Source organism: Aquarana catesbeiana, linkage group LG05 (assembly GCF_042186555.1).
Source record: "Aquarana catesbeiana isolate 2022-GZ linkage group LG05, ASM4218655v1, whole genome shotgun sequence".
Taxonomy (NCBI): Eukaryota; Metazoa; Chordata; class Amphibia; order Anura; family Ranidae; genus Aquarana; species Aquarana catesbeiana.
This window is the reverse complement of record NC_133328.1, coordinates 108,109,189-108,130,164: the sequence shown is the minus strand read 5'-3', so window position 1 is coordinate 108,130,164 and position 20,976 is coordinate 108,109,189. Positions and strand designations below refer to the sequence as shown.

General features: G+C 43.7%; 1 protein-coding gene across 1 annotated transcript in view; it reads left to right on the top strand.

Annotated features, from left to right (window-relative positions):
* The first annotated feature begins 2,365 nt into the window (after positions 1 to 2,365).
* ABCB5 (ATP binding cassette subfamily B member 5) overlaps positions 2,366 to 20,976 on the top strand; it is an 82,437-nt gene continuing 63,826 nt past the window's right edge. Inside the window, exons 1-2 of the mRNA XM_073630046.1 lie at positions 2,366 to 2,417; positions 4,085 to 4,199. Of these exons, the coding sequence (XP_073486147.1) occupies positions 4,117 to 4,199 (83 nt within the window). The 5' untranslated portion in view covers positions 2,366 to 2,417; positions 4,085 to 4,116. The remainder of the gene's footprint in view (positions 2,418 to 4,084; positions 4,200 to 20,976) is intronic.

Genomic DNA, 20,976 nt, shown 5'->3' with positions numbered 1-20,976 from the left:
CACTTAAACAGTTCTGAACAGTCTCTACTTTGAGCTCTGACCTACACTCCTGACAGTGTCTAACTGGCCAGTTGATTTTGGCCAGCACTGGGGCCCTGTATGTCCTTCCTGGAGTGCTCATTGACTGGTCAACAATGTACTAATGGCCAAAAAGTATCTCAACACTCATGAAAGCTCGGGCAAGACCTCTCAGTGTGACAAATGTATAGTCTCCTCAGGTCTTGGAACAGTTGCAGTCTCCACCCCCCTCTTTGTCTCCAGCAGTGGTGCAGTGCTAGGGGTTACTTTGAAATCACTAACACTTACAATACACTGTCCTAGGGCTGGCCCTAGGGCAAAGCAGTAGGGATACTCACACAGTCTCTCAAGCCAGAGCACCCTGTTGAATGCAGTTCTTCTTTATCTCTCTTGCAGTGTGATGCAACAGGTCCAGGCAAGCTAAGGCTGGTAGTAGCTAAGTAACCAAGAACAGCAGGACTCAGTCAGACTGAGAAAGACAAATCCACAAGAAGAGGAGGAAGGTATGTCCACCTTTAGAATTGATAGCCAGTAATAGATGCCACAGTTACCGGCTGTCTCGCACCTCTGTTCCCCTCTGTGCCTCTCCACAGGTGTCATCTGGGTCTCTATCTCCACTTCCCCCACTTGGCAAACCCCTCACAGCCAATCACTGTCAATCCCCATCCATCCAGGCTCAACCAATATGGCCAATCCTTGGTGAAAATCAATCCATAGCTAAGCATTGTTAACGATAACCCCCGCCACTTGGTCTTTGGTAAGATGGCCATGGTCCATGTTGAAGACACTATCACTTTCAACCCTGTCCTGCAAGGAGAAAGATGCGCTAAGCAAAGAGAAAAATGTTCTGTAGTGGCAAACAGTCAAAATCTAGGCTACTCCAGGTAGGGTCAATTCATTAGCACAGCCTCTCCCTTCATGTCATATACCTCTCCTCTTCTGGAAGTGCCTAATTACTGTCTGTGCTGGCCCAGGCACCTTTGCATCTCCCTTTAGCTCAATGCATAACCTTCCATGTAGCTGCCAGGGGACACGTGAAGCAGAAAACTATAATATGTCACTTGAGTAAGTATGCTGGGACAAGATTGTAGGCAGGTGCCTACAATAGGAATATGTTGTCACAGCAAAAGAGCCCAGGCCAGGAAATTATTAAGTGTTTGCCACCGGTTTTCTGGGCTTTTTGGATCCTGCCTTCCTTCCTGTATATATAAACAAAGAAAAGGCCGAGCTCAGAAGTCTCTCTTTGACAAAACAGGACCGCATGGGTGCTGGAAGGTCGGTGTCACTAGGATAAATGTAACCTGCATCAAGTCATTCTTGATGGACACACCAGCATTGGACACTGCCAGTTTTGGGACTCTCGCCTTTTCAAGTATGCCTGGACATTCAGGAGTTAGTTAGGAAATGGACGAAGATTCACTTAATACTGGTTTGTTTCTGAAGTGCTTCCAGTAAAGTTCTGGAACTGTTCTTGAACCCAGTCTGAAGTTATTCAAAGGGATGCATGGTGGTATATGGCGTATCAGAGGAACAGGGCCTGTAACGCACATATGAAGCAAGGCCACTACAAAATGCTAACTTGGCAAGAAAGTTGGATTGTAGAATAGTTGCCACGGGTAACCAGGAACTGGTTGGAATTGTATAGCAGCTAGTCATGAATCGTGGTACCTGGCGTAGGTGACAGGTCCTCTGGTAGCGAGGGGGATGGTGATCTTTAGTTCCAAAAGAGGGACAGTCCCTCTAAATGAAAGCCAGCTGGGAAATACACTGTCCATGATTAGTCTCTCACTCACATTGTAACATTACATTGATTTTCTAATACAAACATAAATGGAATACATGGTATTTTTATATCTACTTAGACTTCAGCTTTGACTGTTGAATACAAAATAATGAAGCAGACAATGTTTATCTATGATAGATATATCTATAAATTAATAACGGTCACCTATATGAATAGTGTATATAGTTTATGAATAGTTACAAATATGAAACTGCTTCATTTTCAAAAAGTATTTGCTTATTTCTCCTTTTTTCTTAGTTCCTCTTTTTAGATTCAGTCAGCAGATTATATATAATGCTTGAATTGTATGATCATAAATCAGATGGTTATCTTATCTCTCTGATAAAGCGGATCTTAGTAAAGCTGTACAGATCTTCACTTTCTGCGATGCACGTGTTCTATTCAATCTTGAAGAATGGGTAATGACATCACATTAGATATGTAGAGCTACAGTTATTGCTGCATGCTTGCGTAACACTAACCTTTACTCCCAGCCTCTTTAATGATTACATTTTATGACATGTAGATGAGTCATAAGCTCTGGTACTTTTACATAAAAGAAGCAGGACAATTAATTTCTAGTTATTTCACAGACAAAAAGAACTGCTACACACAGGTCAGTAGATAATACTTTCTATGAATTCTGAGATGAAATCAGGCATGCTATATTTCACATTTCTGTGTCTTATATCAGATGCAATAGGTTTTTTAAATAAGTAAACAGATATGAATTACATTACATTTGACAGAACACTGTTCATTTACAGTAATTTAATTAACAAGTTAAATCACAGTGATTGAACTTGAGACTAAAAATACAAGGCTCCAGTCAGATCAGATATATGCCTATAGTTTATAGTTCCTATAGTTTATGTGACACCTTAAAGGAGGACTCCAGTCTAAGCTGAGGGAAGAAGTAGAACCTCTGTCAGGTTTTTAGTGCTGTCTGCGATAAAGCAGAGAGATCCATTCTCACTGTTTGCCGTCAGGACAGAAATTGAGAGGAATCCCAAACATGATTGTTGTTTTAATAGCAGGAGTAGAGAAAAATCTTCTAGTAGGGACATGGTGAGCGGTGACAGCTGTCAGAGGTGGGGAGATTGCTTCTTGTCACTTAAGTTCCACTTAAATCACAACTAATATTATTTTTTTTCTTGATAGAGGATCTTATAAATAAATGTTTAATTGCTGAGATTATTCTGTCAATGGATATATCCATAGTCCAAAAATGGATTGGAACCCCCACTGTTTTTGATGCTGTACTGGCATCCCTTTATTTATCCAAGGAAAAGCTATGAATATAATATTTTATATCCAGCCTATAATAAATTAACCATAACAAATAACATAATATATCATATAAATTATATAAAATATATAATTTTATTAAATAATCTACATTAAATCAACTCTATACCATAATGTTTTTATAAGATTAGCTCTTTTTAAGAGTACATAGGCACATTTTAGTTTAAAGCATGACTGGAATTGGGCAATACATTTTTTCCACGGTTGCTGTTTTGCTGAAATCTCATATGAAAATGAAAATCCTTTATGAGTTATCACTTACCTAGTGATTACTCAGATATAGATAAGTGACCTATTTAGTTCAATAAAGAATGCAGTTTTTAGGAAGTACATCTTAAATAACAGAACTAGCAATCAGGGGGAAACTTTAGTAAGCCTAATTACTATTTTGTGACTACCTTTAAACCAACCATAGACTTGCATGTCTCACTGAAAGTGATTGGTGGTGATGGGGCTGCCTTTCATTGATTCCAATGCTATGCTACAAGAACCAGTCATATTTCTTCCCTCCTCTCTTCCTGTACCAGTGGTTACTAACGGTTAAATGGAAATGCTCATTATGACCCCTATGAAATCTTTAAGGTGGCCATACTGTACGTGTAATGTTTTGTGATTGCTTTAGGTATGAACGACTGCAAACAAGCAATCAATCATAGATTAAAATATGATTACTAGTTTGAATTGAGGGTGAGGGTATTTGGCTTGTGATTTTTTTAATTCAATGTGCTTGTATTGAATGATATGGATACTTGCATGGCTACGATTGCACAGCTCAATTGTCACCTGATGGTTTCAAGAGATGCTAAAATTTGGGGCATCATTTGCAAACTTCAGGCCATGTATAGGCACAGCTGCTGTATAACCATCTGTGACCACCAAGTCACCTGTAACAAGCTCTCAGGTCAGTATTTCGAAAAAATAATGTCATGTTATTACTATTTTATGATTTCTTGCATGTTGTTCTTCATTTAACAGCTGCTTTTAAACTGGGTGACATAAATAAAGGGATGAATGACCTTACGGCAAATGGTTTAGGGCTCAATAAGCTTCAGCCTACAGCAGAAAATGATGGGATTCAGGAGGACCTCAAGTATGTATCAACAACAAAAAAAAATGTTATTGTTTTTTTTTTTTTTTTTTTTGTCAAATTATGCCCTACTTCACTGCTTTTTCACAAAAAATCAGAAAAACTGTATCTATTTGTAAAGACACCTTAATAGATGGAGACTCCAACTTCAATTATTTTACTTTGTTAACGGAAGGCTCTAACCAGGGACTCTGGAGTCACATATTATGAAGTTAGCAGTTCTTTTGTGTAATATTGAACTGTAGAAATTTTTGTAAAAAAGGCAAGCAGAAGGCAAAGGACTAGTCACCAATAATGCCTGTGGTCTACCTGATGGTGATCTTTTCCCTTTTACTTGTATTGCCATGTTCTACACTGTGTCTCTTTGTGGAAGTGGCCATCTTGGTAGAAGCAGGGCTTTGTTTCCTCATAATCTGATGACCGGTAGAGAAATATTTAAAAAGTAGCAGGAGACAGAGAATGCACAGATCAGGGAGATCCTTGCACTGCAGGTTCTCATGTACAGCGTCCTCTTCAGCAGGGAAAACTGTCAGCAGCACACTAGTGACATCACCAAATCTCATGCCAAATCTCTTGAGACTAGCTGTTAGATGAAGCAGTTCTATAGACCTCACACTGCAAATTTAGAGCTATAATGCTCAAGACAGGAAATGCACTGCGATTTCTTTCAGAAGTAATTAACCACTTGGCGCCCACGCTATAGCCGAAAGACAGCTACGGCATGGGCTTAAAATGCTGGGAGGGCATCCATGGACATCCCCACCATGCTCGCACTGCCCGCCCACTCTGTGATCGTTGAGTCCTTGGGACTCTGCTGATCACAGATCAGAGTAAAGGGCCAATGACGGTTCTTTACCATGTGATCAGCTATCAGCCAATGACAGCTGATCACATGATGTAAACAGAAGCCAGGTATTGGCTTTTTTTCCCTCACGCTGACAGCATGAGGAGAAAAGAATGAAGCCGATTACCGGCTTCTGTAAAAGGGACATCGGTCCCACACAGTGCTCACCAGTGCTGCTAATTAGTGCCCACCAGTGCTGCTATAATGAACTATGAAAACAGTTGGGTTTTTTTTCAACATTTTCTGTCTTTTTTGGTTTATTTTGCAAAAAAATAAAAAAAAACCCAGTGGTGATTAAATACCACCAAAAGAAAGCTCTATTTGTGTGGGAAAAAAAGATAAAAATGTAATATGGGTACATTGTAGCATGACCATGCAATTGTCATTCAAAGTGTGATAGCGCTGAAAGCTGAAAATTGGCCTGGTCAGGAAGGGGGCATATGTGCCCAGTAAGCAAGTGGTTAAAGACAAAAGGTAAGTCTTTTATGGTACTGCAAAGTCAAAATTAACATTTCTAGATGTTCCATATTAGATAGCAAATCTTTACCTTTTTGGCTTCAGGTCCTCTTTAAAGGAAACCAATAATGGGAGACTATGGAAGCTACCTCAGCTAACCTCTTCTGAAAATAATGGCTGCTTTGCACTAATCTAATAATGTCAATAATTTCTGACTATTCGTATGGACATCAGGAGTTGTGAATTTCTTATCTGCATGTAGACAGGTTTAAATATGTTAAGTTAGCAGCTGGCCCAGGCAAGGGGAAAGGGTTAACTATTGTAGCTCAGTTCCTGGGCTTTTTGGTGCTAGCCAGCCCACCTGTGCTATAAAAAGGGGGAAGGCTGAGGTCAAGCAGGAGGTAGTCGAACTGGTTGGTTCTGTTCTGCTCATGGCATCAGGAATGTTGACCTTGCAGTCCAATGAAGACACCCAGAATTTCAGAGACGTCCAAGCTATGGGGAATGCCAAGATAGACTCTCACCTCATGAAGGTATGCCTGGGCATCCACACTGCAGTAGTTAGTTTACGGACAAAGATGTTTTTCACATTGAACTGTTATGCTGCAACTTGTTCAGTAACGTTACATTAACTGTTCTGAGCTTGGTCTGAAGTTATTCAAAGGGGTTCATGTTGGTTTGTAAAGCACTATGGGGTATGAAGTAACACCACTACAAAGGGTTAACTCTGCAAGACAAGGAAGAGGAGTGTAGCTGCTAAAAGTAACCAAGTACAAGTTCAAAACACAAAGCAACCAGTCATTAGGCGTGGTACCTGGTAAGGTGACAGGTCTTTCTGGTAGTGAGGGAGTCTAGTTCCCTCCCTAGCAGTTGGATCCAAACCAGCATTACAGAAATCTATGTCCTGTCACAAGGTACAGGAAGTGAAGAGTAAATATGCGCATACATGCGGTCTGCGATAGGTGCACAGTGGGACCCCATTCTGTTTCTGGAAGTGAGGTAACAGAGGTACACTGGATTGGTGGAATGGGTACAGGCTTAGCACATCCCTCCTAATGCAACAGATATCATATACCATGTGTAGTGACATGGAACAGCACTTTTAAGAGGAACTCTGTATTTTATTACTGCACACAGCGAAGGCTCATCTCTAATTCTGGGAAATGCCTTAATTTGAGATTCTTCACATGACCGCAGTCTCCACCCGGCATTGATGAGAGAGTGCAGGTACACCCTGTGTGCAGGGCGAAGTAGGCCCTGTGTCATGGTTATGCAATAGAGTTTGTCTGTCAGCTTAACTGTCTCCACGTGTTCTTTTCTAGAGACCAGCTGACTCTCTCCTGACTGCTTTTATAATCTCTCCTCTAGCATGGCTCCACCCCAGCTCCTATCAGAGAACTCTATATTAACCTCTGCACTGCAGGCCAGCCCTGCTGATCGACCTTTGTGTGTTTGGCTTTCTGTTTGCCGTGTGTTCTACGTTTTGTTTCTGTTACCGACCTTGGCGTGTTCTCAACTATTCCTGTCTGCTCGTGACCCTGACCTTTGGCGTGTCCCTGACTATCCCTGTTTGCCTGTGACCCTGAACCTTTGGCGTGAACTCTGTTGTCCTTGTCTGCTTGTGGCCCCGACCTTGGCTTGTCTCTTACTATCCCTATCTGTTGCCTACTGTGGGCGTGAGAAGGGGGACCCTGGGGGTCGCAACCTGGAGCCAGTTGCAGCCCAGTCCATCCTCACCACTAGAGGCTCTGGTGAACACCTGCTGGCCCTTAGACTCCGCGCCCTAGGGAATCTTATGCTCTAACCCTGGTGGGCTCCGTGTTGGTGTTCCAGCAGCCCTGTCTTCCTTACCACCCTGACTCCCATCCGCAGCAGTCAGCCGTAAGGTCCACTGCCTTGTGGTGCACTCCTGATTCCAACGGTGTGCATCTGTCACCTAGCCTCAAGGTGACCTGACACCCTGCCCACATGCATGTTTGTCACAGATCACTGGCATTAAAGCCACAGACAGCCAAGAAACTAGAACAAGGTCATCAATGGCAGATCTTTATGACCAACTTTATTTTAGCCAGGATGGCCATGGGCAAGTTTCCAGTTATAAATTGTGTAAAGTTCCAGGGCTAAAGCTATGAGCGAAATCAAACCCTTACTGAGAACATGTTAGTTAAATATAAACCCATGACCCAGTCTAATGATTAAAATCTTACTTTTTCATATAGGGTTATAAAATATATTACACTTGTTCTGAAAAAGCAGTGAAAAAAAATAATAAGAGTATAGATGATTCTCTGGTGCTGTACTGAAACAAATTCACTGAACATACTTTTTCCTATTCCTATTTATTTTTATAAAATAAGACATAATTGTGTTTAATATTCTTGATTGCCCTTAAGGAAACCCTGAGCCATTAGATATTACTTGGCCTCTGAAAATTATCGCTATATAAACTTTGCAGCAGCAACCTCAGATGTGTGCTCTTACCTGTATAGAACTACCTGCCTTCTCAATGTGCCAGAAGATACTATGATCTCCTATTGCCTGGGGTCCCCATAATCTCCTATTGCCCGGGGGCTCCATAATCTTCTCCTATTGCCCGGGGGCTCCATAATCTTCTCCTATTGCCCGGGGGCCCCGTGAGTTGTCAGTCCGCCCCTGATGCCAACTTTCTGGAAGATGATGTTTACTTAGAGCTAGGTATCGAAAAGCATTTTCTGATGCTGAATCTTCCCTGGTTTGATTCACCAAGCATTCGACAAATCTTGAATCGGACAAAGTTTGGTGAAACCTGAACTTAGAAGTAAATCCCCATGAAGTCTATGGTAGGGGGGTTGGTGTAAATTCTGAAAATTTTTAGGATTAATAGACAAATTACTGTCTACATAAAGACATGAGAAACTTGACACCACCATGGGGAACATGCCTAACATTTCAGCATTGGGAACAACATTGAAATTATGCAATTTGTTTAACCACTTGCTTACTGGGCACCTAAACCCCCCTCCTGCCCAGACCAATTTTCCAGCTTTTAGCGCTGTCACTCTTTGAATGACAATTGCGCGGTCATACAACACTGTACCCAAATGATGTTTTTATCATTTTTTCCACACAAATAGAGCTTTCTTTTGGTGATATTTGATCACCTCTGGATTTTTTATTTTTTGTTAAGACCGAATAAAAAAAAAATACAAAACCGTTTTAAATTTTGTTAATAAATTTTGCAAACAGGTGATTTTTCTCCTTCATTGATGTACGCTGATGAGGCTGCACTGATGGGCACTGATAAGGCTGCACTGATGGGCACTGATAAGGCTGCACTGATGGGCACTGATAAGGCAACACTGATGGGCACTGATAAGGCGGCACTGATGGGCACTGATAGGTGGCACTGGTGGGCACTGATAGGTGGCATTGGTGGGCACTGATGGCACTGATGTGTGGCACTGATGGGCGGCACTGAAGGGCATTGATAGGTGGTACTGAAGGGCACTAATAGGTGGCACTGATAGCTGGCACTGATGGGCACTGTTGGGTGGCAGTGATGGGCACAGATTGGCACTGGTAGGTGACACTGATAGGCAGCACTGCTAGGTGGCACTGATGAGGCACCACTGGTGGGCATTGATAGGTGGCACTTGTCAGCACTGATAGGTGGGACTGATTGCTGGCACTTTTGTACTGTGGGCACTGACTTGTGGCACTGTGGGCACTGATTTGTGGCACTGGCAGGCAATACTGGTGGGCACATAACAGGCTGTTCCTCTTCGGGACTGATGTCCCTTCAAACAGAAGCCTGTGATCTGCTTTTTTTCTCCTCACGATTACCGATCTTCTGTGTACATCATGTGATCAGCTGTCATTGGCTGACAGCTGATCACGTGGTAAGGGGCCGTGATGGGCCCATTATTCGGATTTGTGATCACCTGAGTCTCATTGACTCAGGTGATCACAGCGCACGCCGCGAGCTCCCTTCAGGGGGCGTGGCAAGCCTGCGAAGGGGAGGACGTCAATAGACGTACTCCCGGCAAAGCAGATCCGCGCTGTAGCCGTCATTTGGCTATAGCGTGGATCTGAAGCAGTTAGAAAAAAAAAAAAACCTGCTTTGAGCATGCTATAAAGCTGTATTTTGTGTTACAGGGCACTACAAAATTTATGAACAGTCTCAGCAACATAGACTGGCTAGGCATATTTGACTGTGTAGTTTATTTTCAACTTTTACAATCATCGTGTACATACAACAGCAGCACCCCAGTCTGATTCATTTCAGTTTAAGAAAACTGGATTTTTTTTTTCCAGGGACTTTTTCATTGATAAATAGATCCACTTTGACTGGCAGAAGAAATTGGCTAGTCATTCCCTGCGGCTGTTCTTGTTCTCACTGATGAAAAACTGTCCTTTCGCAGGCCTATTTTTATGAAGCTCTTGTTAAGAAATAAGAGACCACAGTTGATACAGCAGTGAAAATTGTCCAGCAGTAAGGTTTTTCTAATGAGGAAATTTAGACAAAATGTGCTAGAGATAAAGAGTACAGGCAGCTGTTTTACCACAGATTATACAGTACTGTAGTGTAAAATTGGCCAACAGCAGGAAAATTTTAATAAATAAGGCTAGGCCCAAATTTACTAGAGACAAAGAACAGTGACTGAGGTTTTTAGTAAAAGAATTAAGATACTGCATAAGATAAAGTAGTATAAAATTGCCTAGTAGCAGGGTAATTTTAGTCAGGGATAATGGGCCTATCTGGTGTATTCCCAACTTACTGTATATAATGTGAAATGGTTTCGTTTTTTTTTTCCAAGTGATGCATCCATGTGTTGCAAGAAGAAAGCAGCTCCAAGAACAGATTGTCAGTAACAAGTGAATGCTCCACTTTAAGCACTCCATATTTTACCCCAGCACTGCAAGGATTAAATGCTTGTTAAGTGTAGGAATAGACAAATAAGATATAATACCTAATTTCTTGCTCTGGCAGGCTTCGAACAGTCACCTCTTCTCTTTGACACTCTGGGTTGTGGGAGGGCCTTCATTTTCCTCACGTACAATGCAGGACTACTACTATGGTACATATCAAACCTTAGTCAGCTACCCCTAGATTTAGCAAGCATTTAACCCTTGCAGAGTGTGGGGGGGGGGCTTCAAGAGTGTAATTTCAAAGCTCAGCTTTTATAAAAGTTTCTATTACCATAAAATAAAAAAACACCACATGAAAATCTCAAAATACTACCCCTGAAACAAGCCTTACAGCAAAAAGTAATTTGCTGACCTAAAGGGATAGTTCACCTTTACCACAAAACTGCCTATGCAGATAAGGGGCATTTGTAGATAAAAACTAACTGTGCAGCTCTGACTAAAGTTGAATAAAGCCCTCCTATAGGTGTAGGCCATTTACATACCCTATGAAGCTTTACTTGAATACTCCCAGGACGTTGCTAAGTACTCCCAGGACATTGCTAAGTGAGGCCTAGTCGTCACTGCTCACCTCCACCAACACAGGAGTGTGCTCTCAAATGCGGAGCTCAGAGTTACTGTATCAGGGTAGAGAGAGTATATTAGGGGGTTTTAATCAGAGAAAGAGCTCACTCCTGTGATGGTGGAGGTGAGCAGTGATGACTAGGCCTCACTTAGCAATGTCCTGGGAGTACTTAGCAATGTCCTGGGAGTATTCCAGTCAGGCTTTATAAGGTACCGTATATACTCGTGTATAAGTCGAATTTTTCAGCCCCTTATTTGGGGCTGAAAGTGCCCCCTTCGACTTATACACGAGTCACCGCCGTCTGCCTACATGATCAGCGTGTCATGCAGGCAGACCGCGGCCAGCGTGTGCTGCATAGACTCGGCAGCGGCTCTCACTGTTCAAAAGCCGCGCCTCCTCGTCTGTGATAGGCAGTCAGTGTACAGCCTATCACAGACATTCTCTCATCCTCGTCCGTGGTATGAGGATGAGAGAATGTCCTTGATAGGCTGACCGCTGACTGCTGGGAAATGGAGGTTTTTGGAGGAGGCGCGGCTTTTGAACAATGAATGGCCGCTGAATACTACACGCTGATCGGTGCAGAGCGGCGCACGGAGGATGCACAGGACAACAGGTAGGATACACACACATACAGACACATGCACACAGGTACATATACACATGACACATGCACATATACACAGGACACATGACACATATGGACAGGACATATGATACATGCACAGGACACAGGGAGGTATACAGCTGCAGATGGGCATTGTTGACCCTCTTTTTCCACTTGCAGTAGCTGCTGCATTTCTCACCCTCGTCTTATACTCGGGTCAATAAGTTTTTCCCATTTTTTTGTGGTAAATTAGGGCCTCGACTTATACTCGGAACGACTTATACTCGAGTATATACGGTATGTAAATGGCCCACACCTATAGCAAGGGTATTATTTATCTCTAGTCAGAGCTGCACAGTTTGTTTTAATCTACAAACATCCCTTACCTGCATAGGCAGGTTTTTTGTAAAGGTGAACTATCCTTTTAAATAAACCATAAAATAAAATTAAGCTAAAATGAAGGACAAAGAAGCCCCTAATAATAACATCATTTAAATACAGTTTCCTAATCAACCCCAGTCTTGCCTTATGCAGTTTATCAGCTGTCCCTCCAACATATTCCAATTCACTGACACTATGACTGTTCTTTGCCCCCCCCCCCCCCCCTTTTACAGTGAGAGGGCTGGCTTAACCAAAAGCCCCTATATTGGTCTTTGTAAGCCTGCTGGACATAGTTCCAAGTCTATGCAGTGCATTATGGTTTACAAAAACTTCTCCCAGTCAGTAACAGTGGCTTAATTGTTAGCACGTCTGCCTTGCAGCAGCACTTTGAATCCCAGTCAGGGCACTGCCTGCATGAAGTTTGCACGTTCTTCCTGTGCTTTTGTGTGTTTCCTCCATGTATTCTGATTTCTTCCCACACTCCAAAGACATGCTGATAAGTTAACTGGCTCCAGGACTGAAACTAGGGAGGAGAGTGGGCATTGAGAGGGGCGCCCCCAGTCGAAACCCACAGCTGCCGACTGCATCTATACTGTGTAACCAGCAGCTATCAGAGATCTGGAGCTGGGGGAGCAGTAGGGGGGGGAGATCAGATGAGACATCCCTTCCTCTCTAGGTGGCAGCTGTCAAGTAACCAGAGGATGCTTCCGTAGCTGGTTATATAGTAAGGATGCAACCCGACAGCTGCGGGGTTCAGCTCCCACTGAGTTCCACCTCCAGCAGGCGGGGGTTAACTGGTATGTAACCCAACTACAAAAAAATTCTGATTAGAGCTCCGCGAACCCCCCCCCCCCCCCAACATTCTATTCATAATGCATGAAATCTAAAGAATGAGGCTGCTGTGACCATTGAAATATAGTATATACACTTTATTAATATACAAATTCTTAAAAACAATATTGCATGAATACTGTACATTGCTCCTCAATTTGTATGTATTTATAGGAGATTATGTTTTTTGTATCTCTTATGGATGTAGTTGGAGCTTTTAATTTAACCGTTGTGTGCTTTTAGGAATTTGTGCATTAATAAAGTATATATACTGTATTTCAATGGTCACAGCTGCCTCATTATTTAAATTCCACGTGTTATGAATAGAATGTTGAGAGAGTTGAAGGGGGCTTTTTTGTAGTTCGGTTACATATTAGTCTTTATCAGGAGCTCCTACCCCACTTACTATTGATCTCTGACTTGTGACCTCTGCATCACTTATGCCCCGTACACACGGTCGGATTTTCCGATGGACATTGTCCGATCGGAGCGTGTTGTCGGAAATTCCGACCGTGTGTGGGCTCCATCGGACATTTTCCATCGGATTTTCCGACACACAAAGTTGGAGAGCAGGAGATAAAATTTTCCGACAACAAAATCCGATCGCGTCAATTCCGACCGTGTGTGGCCTGTTCCGACGCACAAAGTGCCATGCATGCTCAGAAGAAATTCCGACACGGGACAGCTCGTTCTGGTAAACTTAGCGTTCGCAATGGATACAGCATTTTCGTCACGCTGCAATGTTAAAAATGGTTTAATACAGTGCACTCTCTTCTTCTTTATAATGTGACAAGAATTAAGTCGTTTTGCTGCTCATATTCACACACACTTCTCACAAACTTTTATTTGTGTTTTTTTAGTGGGATTCCCTGAATATATTGTTATTAGTTGTCACATCTGACAGTTTTATATTTTTTAATTTTTTTTTATTTTGGATTTTAAGCCTTTTTTTTTCTTTAATGTTTGGATTTTTTCCAAGGCTGATCTTTGTTCAATGTTATTTTTATTTTTACTCCCGAATATTTTTGTGTGTGTTTTTGTGTGTCAAGTTACCCCAACACCATTGATATCTTTTATTATTTAATCTCCAGGAGGTTGTTTGGTGTTGGTGTCCCTTGTTCATTTCACATTGTATATTTGAAATGTACCCGAATCCTCACAAACAAACTGTCATTTTTGAAGTAAAACACATAGGAGAGTATAATTCAAAACAAAAATCCTTTATTAAGGGATCAGAACCAAACAAAGAGGAAGGCAACACTGAATCAACAAGAGAAATTAGTGAAGCCTGGGACCCCCACGGCAGACATCAATTCTTCAACATCAAAATTGGTGGCCTGAGGAGTCCATATCTAAGGGAGGGCAGTCTGGTCCGGGATTCGCAGAGATACAGATAGCAGCAGATGACATCTGTGTCCCCAGGCTGTGGTACCACAAGAGGCTGCATCTTTTGGCCGACCAGACTGGATCCAGGGCAATCACTGTCTGGTCTTCCTTCCACGCTTCCTTCTGGGCTGTGGCTGTGCAGTTGGAGATGTGGCAGGAGGAGGAGTAGGACCTGGAGGAGGACTGGGAGGACCTGGAGGAGGACTGGGAGGACCTGGAGGAGAGGGAGGAGGAGGAGGACCTGCAGGAGGAGGAGGACCATCCCAAAGATGTGTGTGAGGTGTAATTTGGCCCCTCATACCTTTCTCCAGAGCCTCTGATATGAGGGCCTCAGACATGGCTTTTTGGCCCTCCTCCATCCTCTGCATTTTATATGCTATGAAGGCAGCAATGTTCTCCTGCATGGTGTGGGGTGCTCCCAGGACCTCTGTAGCCCTCCAAAAGAATGCCATAGCCGCCTCCTCTAGGGTACTCATCCTACTGCCACTTTCTCTTTTCAGGGGGGGTGGAGGGACCTTGATATCAGCCAGCCGGCTCGGCTCGGCCACCTCCTGGCTGAGACTTCCCTGTGTATGAAAAAGGGACATAGTTTTAGTTTTTGCTTCATCAATCACAATCCTAAATTAGTACTCCCAACTAACATCTAGTTAACATCATTGATTGGACAAGCAGAAATATTTAGAGGAATGCTATACCTGGCTCAATCTGGGCTCCTCCACATATGGCCTGGAAGTCCCAGGTTGGGCGTCAGAAGCCTCAGCCGGGGGGGAAGGAAGCATGGAAGGAAGACGGGAGAGGGATGGCCTGGGTTCAGTCTGGCCTGCCAGAAAGTGCAGCCTGTCGTAGTACAACATCCTGGGGACATAGATGTCATCTCCTGCTCCGGATCTCTGTGAATCCAGGACTTTCTTGCGCTCCCTTAGATATGTACTCCTCAGGCCACCAATTAATATCTTTAAATAGGTGATGTCTGCCGTGGGGATCATCTGCTTCACAATTTCACACAATTGCTCCAGTGCTGCCTTCCTCTTTGTTTGGTTCTTGAAATGGGGGTGGGTAATCTCCCACAGACAGGGCAGCTCCCTTAGCATATCTATGAATACTGACATGAAGTCATTATCTTTCATTAAGATATCCATGTTCACTGCAAGACACAACACAAGACAAAGCCTAATGTCAGACAAAACTCTCCTAATCTTGTTACAATATAGGCCCCAATCTAGAAGCAGTATAGGCACAAGTTTGTCTCTTACCTTCGTTCTTACGATCGGCGCGTCCAATGCTCCTTCCTCCGCTCACAGATCGTACGTAATACGCACGCGTGTTACGCTTTATGCACACTGCGCATGCGTGTAACTCCGCCCGCCCCTGACGTTCTTTCTAGTGTATTCCCCGCCCCTTTTCGTTCGGCGCAGTGGGTGAAGAGCACATGGTGGAGTTACAGCAGGTGCGTGCTAATTATAGCAACGAGGAGGAGGAGGAGGAAAGCCCAGATCCAGGCACGTCCCGATCCAGAAGGAGACGTTTTAAGGCCACAAATATGTCGTTTGGGGGGATGTTGGAGATGGTCGACATCATGAAGAAGTCCGACTATGACGGAAAATATGGGCCTTACCCCAACCCCAATATCCGAAAGGCCAAGATCATGGCGAAAGTGGTCAGGAGTCTTGAGAGGAATTTCGGGGCACGAAGATCAAAAGATCAGCTCAGGAAACGGTGGTCGGACCTGAAGTTGAGAGAGCCAGAGCAGTACCGAAAGATCCGGAGAGTGCTGCAAAAAAGTAAGTAGTTGTGCTGTGTTCCTATTCTTTCTGTCTTTATTCCGTTCGTTCTGCTCCATATGCTTTTATTAATTGTAACGTTTAAAAAGGTCAACTTTAATGTTCATGGGCCCATTATTCGTTTGTATCAAACATTTTTCTTTCGGCCTCTAGAACACCATTGTTTAGGCCATATGCATTTTCACACATTTTTGGGGGCCTACTTGGATGCCAAATATTTGTTTGTGTAGATGGGTTTGTTACTAGAATGAAATGCAAACTAGATTGTGTGTAAGGAGAGGACACTGAGCAGCTGTTTTCACATCTGGACACTGGAGCACTAGTGTGGGACCCCAGAACACCATTTTTATTAGGGGGGGCACATCTGTGAAGCTTGTACCAAACAGGTAAAGTATTGCAGCTTGACAAAGGACACTAAAAAATATACATCTTGGAACTCGGCTAAAATAGACAATTTTACCCCACTTCCAAGCAATGTTTCCTATTTCTAGTTCTGCCATCAAATATCTGTGTGCTAAGTATACCATTTTTGTTTTACATAGGGGAGAAAAGACTCGGAGGACACCCCTCATCCCAGGAGACCAGAGACCCCCCCCCTCTGGAAGAAGGGGAAATACCAACCCAAGAAGCTGAGCAGGAGGAAAAAGAAGATGTGGTGGAGATTGGCACCACAACAGGTGAGTGTCTGCGACCACAGGCTCAGGTAAAAGAGATGGATGTTGGCAGATTTTTGAGACCTTTTTTTTTGTTCTTTATCTCTTTTTAGGTGATCGTGATCCAGAACGCTTTACATCTGAAAGTGCCCAGATACTGATCGGGGAGATCATGGGGTGTAATCTCCAATTGCAAAACATCAGCAACAAATCGGTGATGTTATTAAAAAAAATAATAACATCATTGATGTTTTGGGGCGAATTTAAACCCCACAAAATCACCTGTTTTATCTTACGAAAATTTTTACAATGTTTAGAAAAGCCAAATTTGGAGGATGCACACAGTGTGCCAACATGTGCTATCTGCCATCACGGGAGATCAATGGACGCGTTTTGGGGGTGCAACCCCTTCCTCAATTATAAAGTCGCATTGAGGAAGGGCTTGCTCCCCCAAAACACGTCCCTTGATCCCCCCTGATGGCAGATAGCACATGTTGACATTCGTAAATTGGTGTGCATCTTCCAAATTTGGCTTTTCCAGGGGTGATTTCCCCCCATCTGAACGCTATATCAAACCCAGTTCCTAAATACTGATGTCTGATATAGCCTTCAGGTTTTACCATATGTGAACTTTGTAAGTTCAAGTTTTTTGGCTTTCTTGTTGGTTTTACACAGGCCTGTTTTATCTGAAATGGATATTTCGATTTTTGATAATGCTACTGCAAACATTGTTATACAACAAACATGTTGGTTTGTTTTAAAAACCTTTGGGAAATGCACATGTGATGGTGCAGGTATAAAAAAGTGCCTTACTCAAGAATGTGTGGATTATTGTCTCAACACTACAACACTTTTGGGGTGATGTAATTGCTGTTTTATGCAAAAATGGGGGTTATTTCCTAAGGGCAAATACACTTTGCACTACAAGTGCAGGTTCAGTGCAGTTGCAAGTGCACTTGTAGTGAAATGTGTTTTGGCATTTAGGAAGTACCAGCCAACACTGTTTTTTATAAGGTTACCCAATCACGACATTTTCTGCACTCAACACATTTCTGTCAGGGTCAGCTAAAACAAACACAAGCAGTAAATGTCCACAAAGAATTTCTTTTGGTTGTTTTTTATTTGAAAAAGGTGTCACAGATTGTCTGGCATATTGATAGCCCCCCTACCCGCAAAGAACTCCAGGTAGCGTAACCGGACATCACGGGCATTCAGGGAGGGCAAGCCAGGACGGCCACTTTCAAGCGCCGTCAGTGTTGATGGATTAGGGATTCCGGCCTCAGGCCCAACTGAGCCAGCATAGTTGGCTGAATGTTTTCTTAAAAAATTATGGAGAACACAGCAGGCAAGTATTATATGGTTCAGTTTATACTCCGCCATATGGATGGGTGTCAGAAATAATCGGAACCGGCTGGCCAGGATTCCAAATGTGTTCTCCACCACTCTTCGGGCTCTGGCCAGCCGGTAATTAAAAACCCTCTGTTCCGGGGTAAGGGTCCTCATCGGGAATGGCCGCATCAGGTGGTCCCCCAGCGCAAATGCTTCATCAGCAACGAACACAAATGGGAGACCTTCAACATTGTCCTCTGGAGGTGGCAAGTCCAAGCTGCCATTCTGGAGACGCCTGTAGAACTCCGTCTGGGCGATCACTCCACCATCGGACATCCGGCCATTCTTCCCCACGTCCACATACAAGAACTCGTAATTAGCCGACACCACCGCCAACATCACTATACTATTAAACCCTTTGTAATTATAATAGTACGACCCCGAGTTGGGTGGTGGGACGATGTGGACGTGTTTCCCATCAATTGCCCCTCCGCAGTTAGGAAAGTCCCACCGCTGGGCAAAGTGGGAGGCCACAGTCTGCCATTCCTGTGGCGTTGAAGGAAACTGTTGAGGAAAAAACAATAAACATTAATATTTTTTCAAAGATACATGGCAAGCAGATTAGACACAAACATTATGGGGCAACCTCCAGATAGCATTTACTAAGGGGAATTTAACAAGGCCAAAGTATAAGGTACACCTATCATATTCCCCCTCCCCCCCCTCTCATGGGCCATTTCTAACATTATAGGGGGGGAACTCTTGGGCAGGTAACCCTCTTCACTTCATTGAGAGATGAATGCCTAAATAATGGGTATTACTTGTAACAGACCCTCCTTAGTTACACTATTGGCAGCCCACTGGACAGGTAAGAAGTGTCATAATACAAAGATATAAATACACACAGTACACATTTGAGGACATTTGGACATTCTGCTATTACCTATCAAGATAATAATAGAATAACAAAACTTTAAACAGTACCATTGGAAAGTATACAGGCAGGCCCTTGCACTACATGCTTTGGGGAATTCATCCATAAATCTGACCAGTAAAGAGGTGGGTATAGTGTGTATGGGTTTGGCAAAGTCAGCAGATAGATGATTGAGGATAGAGAATTGGGATCAGTTGACTTAGCAGTTGGGGGAGGGAGGGTTAAAAAAAATTGGGGGACACCACAAAAAAAACCCTCTGGCACTCTGCCTGAATTGAAATCAAAAATCACATTTCCAAACATTTTAGGGGGTGTTTGGGGTAAAGCACTACTATAGAGCTGATAAAATACATTGTTAAGTGACTACATGAGGTGAATACCATGCTGGAGAGGTTATTGAAGGGCAAATATGTATGAAGGACCTAAAATAATAATTACATAAAAATCCAGCATGCATGAGGACAAAGGGGACATTCACAGCATATTACAATCATGGTAATTAGGGAATGAGGGAAGAAATACAATATATTATCAAACATTCAATACAATAAAATGTGATATAAAAGGATAAAAATCTTACCTTCATATATTCCTTCTGCAGGACCTGGATGATGGCAGAACAGGTCTCTGGGATAATGATCCCCAGAGCCTGGGGGGAGATGCCTGTCGAGAACTTCAAGTCCTGCAGACTTCTCCCTGTGGCCAAATACCGCAAGGTAGCGACCAACCTCTGCTCCGGAGTGATGGCTTGCCTCATGCAGGTATCCTGCCTGCTGATATAGGGGGTCAGCGAAGCCAACAGACGGTGAAACACGGGGTCCGTCATCCTGAGAAAGTTCCTGAAATCATCAGGATTATTCTCACGGATCTCACGGAGCAAAGGCATATGAGAGAACTGGTCACGCTGAAGCAACCAATTCTTGGTCCATGAACTCCTCCCCACCCTGTTCATGGACTGGACTTGTGTCAAGGTCAGGACCCCAACACCAAGCCCCCGCACAGCACGAACTCTACGAGGAGTACGCATACGAAACATGGCTAGAAAACGGTTGGCTGCTCAGAACGAAGTAACAGAACGCACTGAAGAACAGCAAGGCCTGTGAAGAGCGACCTGAAAAACAGCAACGAGCGGGCAAGATCGCACAGAAAACTCCGATACGAACTGACTGCACGCACTGAAGAGCAGATACAAACCCACAAGCACAAACTGAACGGCAGAAAACGATCTGAAAGCCACGAGTCTGAAAAAGCGCAAATCGTCTCTCACCAAACTTTTACTAACACGAGATTAGCAAAAGGAGCCCAAAGGGTGCCGTGCTTGGTTCTGAACCGGCCTTTTCTAGTCTCGTCATACGTGGTGTACGTCACCGCGTTGTTGGCGATCGGAAATTCCGACAACTTTGTGCGACCGTGTGTATGCAAGACAAGTTTGAGCCAACATCCGTCGGAAAAAATCCTAGGATTTTGTTGTCGGAATGTCCGAACAAAGTCCGACCGTGTGTACGGGGGCATTACTATTGATCTATGAACTCTGCATCACTTACTACTGAACTCCTGCACTCTGCTTCTATTTTAACAAAGGCAGGGGTGTATGTACAGGGGTAGCAGGGGTTGCCATTGCAACCTGGCCCCATGCTCCAGGGGGTCCGTTCGGCCCCCCTGTATGCCTGGATAGGAGGGCAGCAGCATGTAGAGGAACCAATCCCTCCATGTAGCAGCTGAATGCCTGCTTCTCCTCCTCTCCCTCTGTAGATATTCAGCGGCTGCAGGAGATAAATGGAGGGCATCAGTTCCTCCACACACCGCACCCGCCGCTTCACTTTCCTATCCTACTGCCCCGGGCCCCTGTGTGCTTCCCTGGTCCCCTCACCCTCTCCCACCTTCACTGCTGGGTTTCCCCCTCCCACTGGGATCTGTCAGGATGGAGAGCAGGGAAGGGGCCAGGAAATGTCATTTACCAGACCCTTCCTTGTCTTAATGAATAGAGTCAGTGATTGGTACTGATTCCGAATCTGTCCTTAGTCCCTTTCGCTGTCTCAAAAGTGAGACATCAGGGGTTTGCTTTGACCCCTAATATTTCACCAAAGCCCCCCAACAGGGGTCCTAAAAAA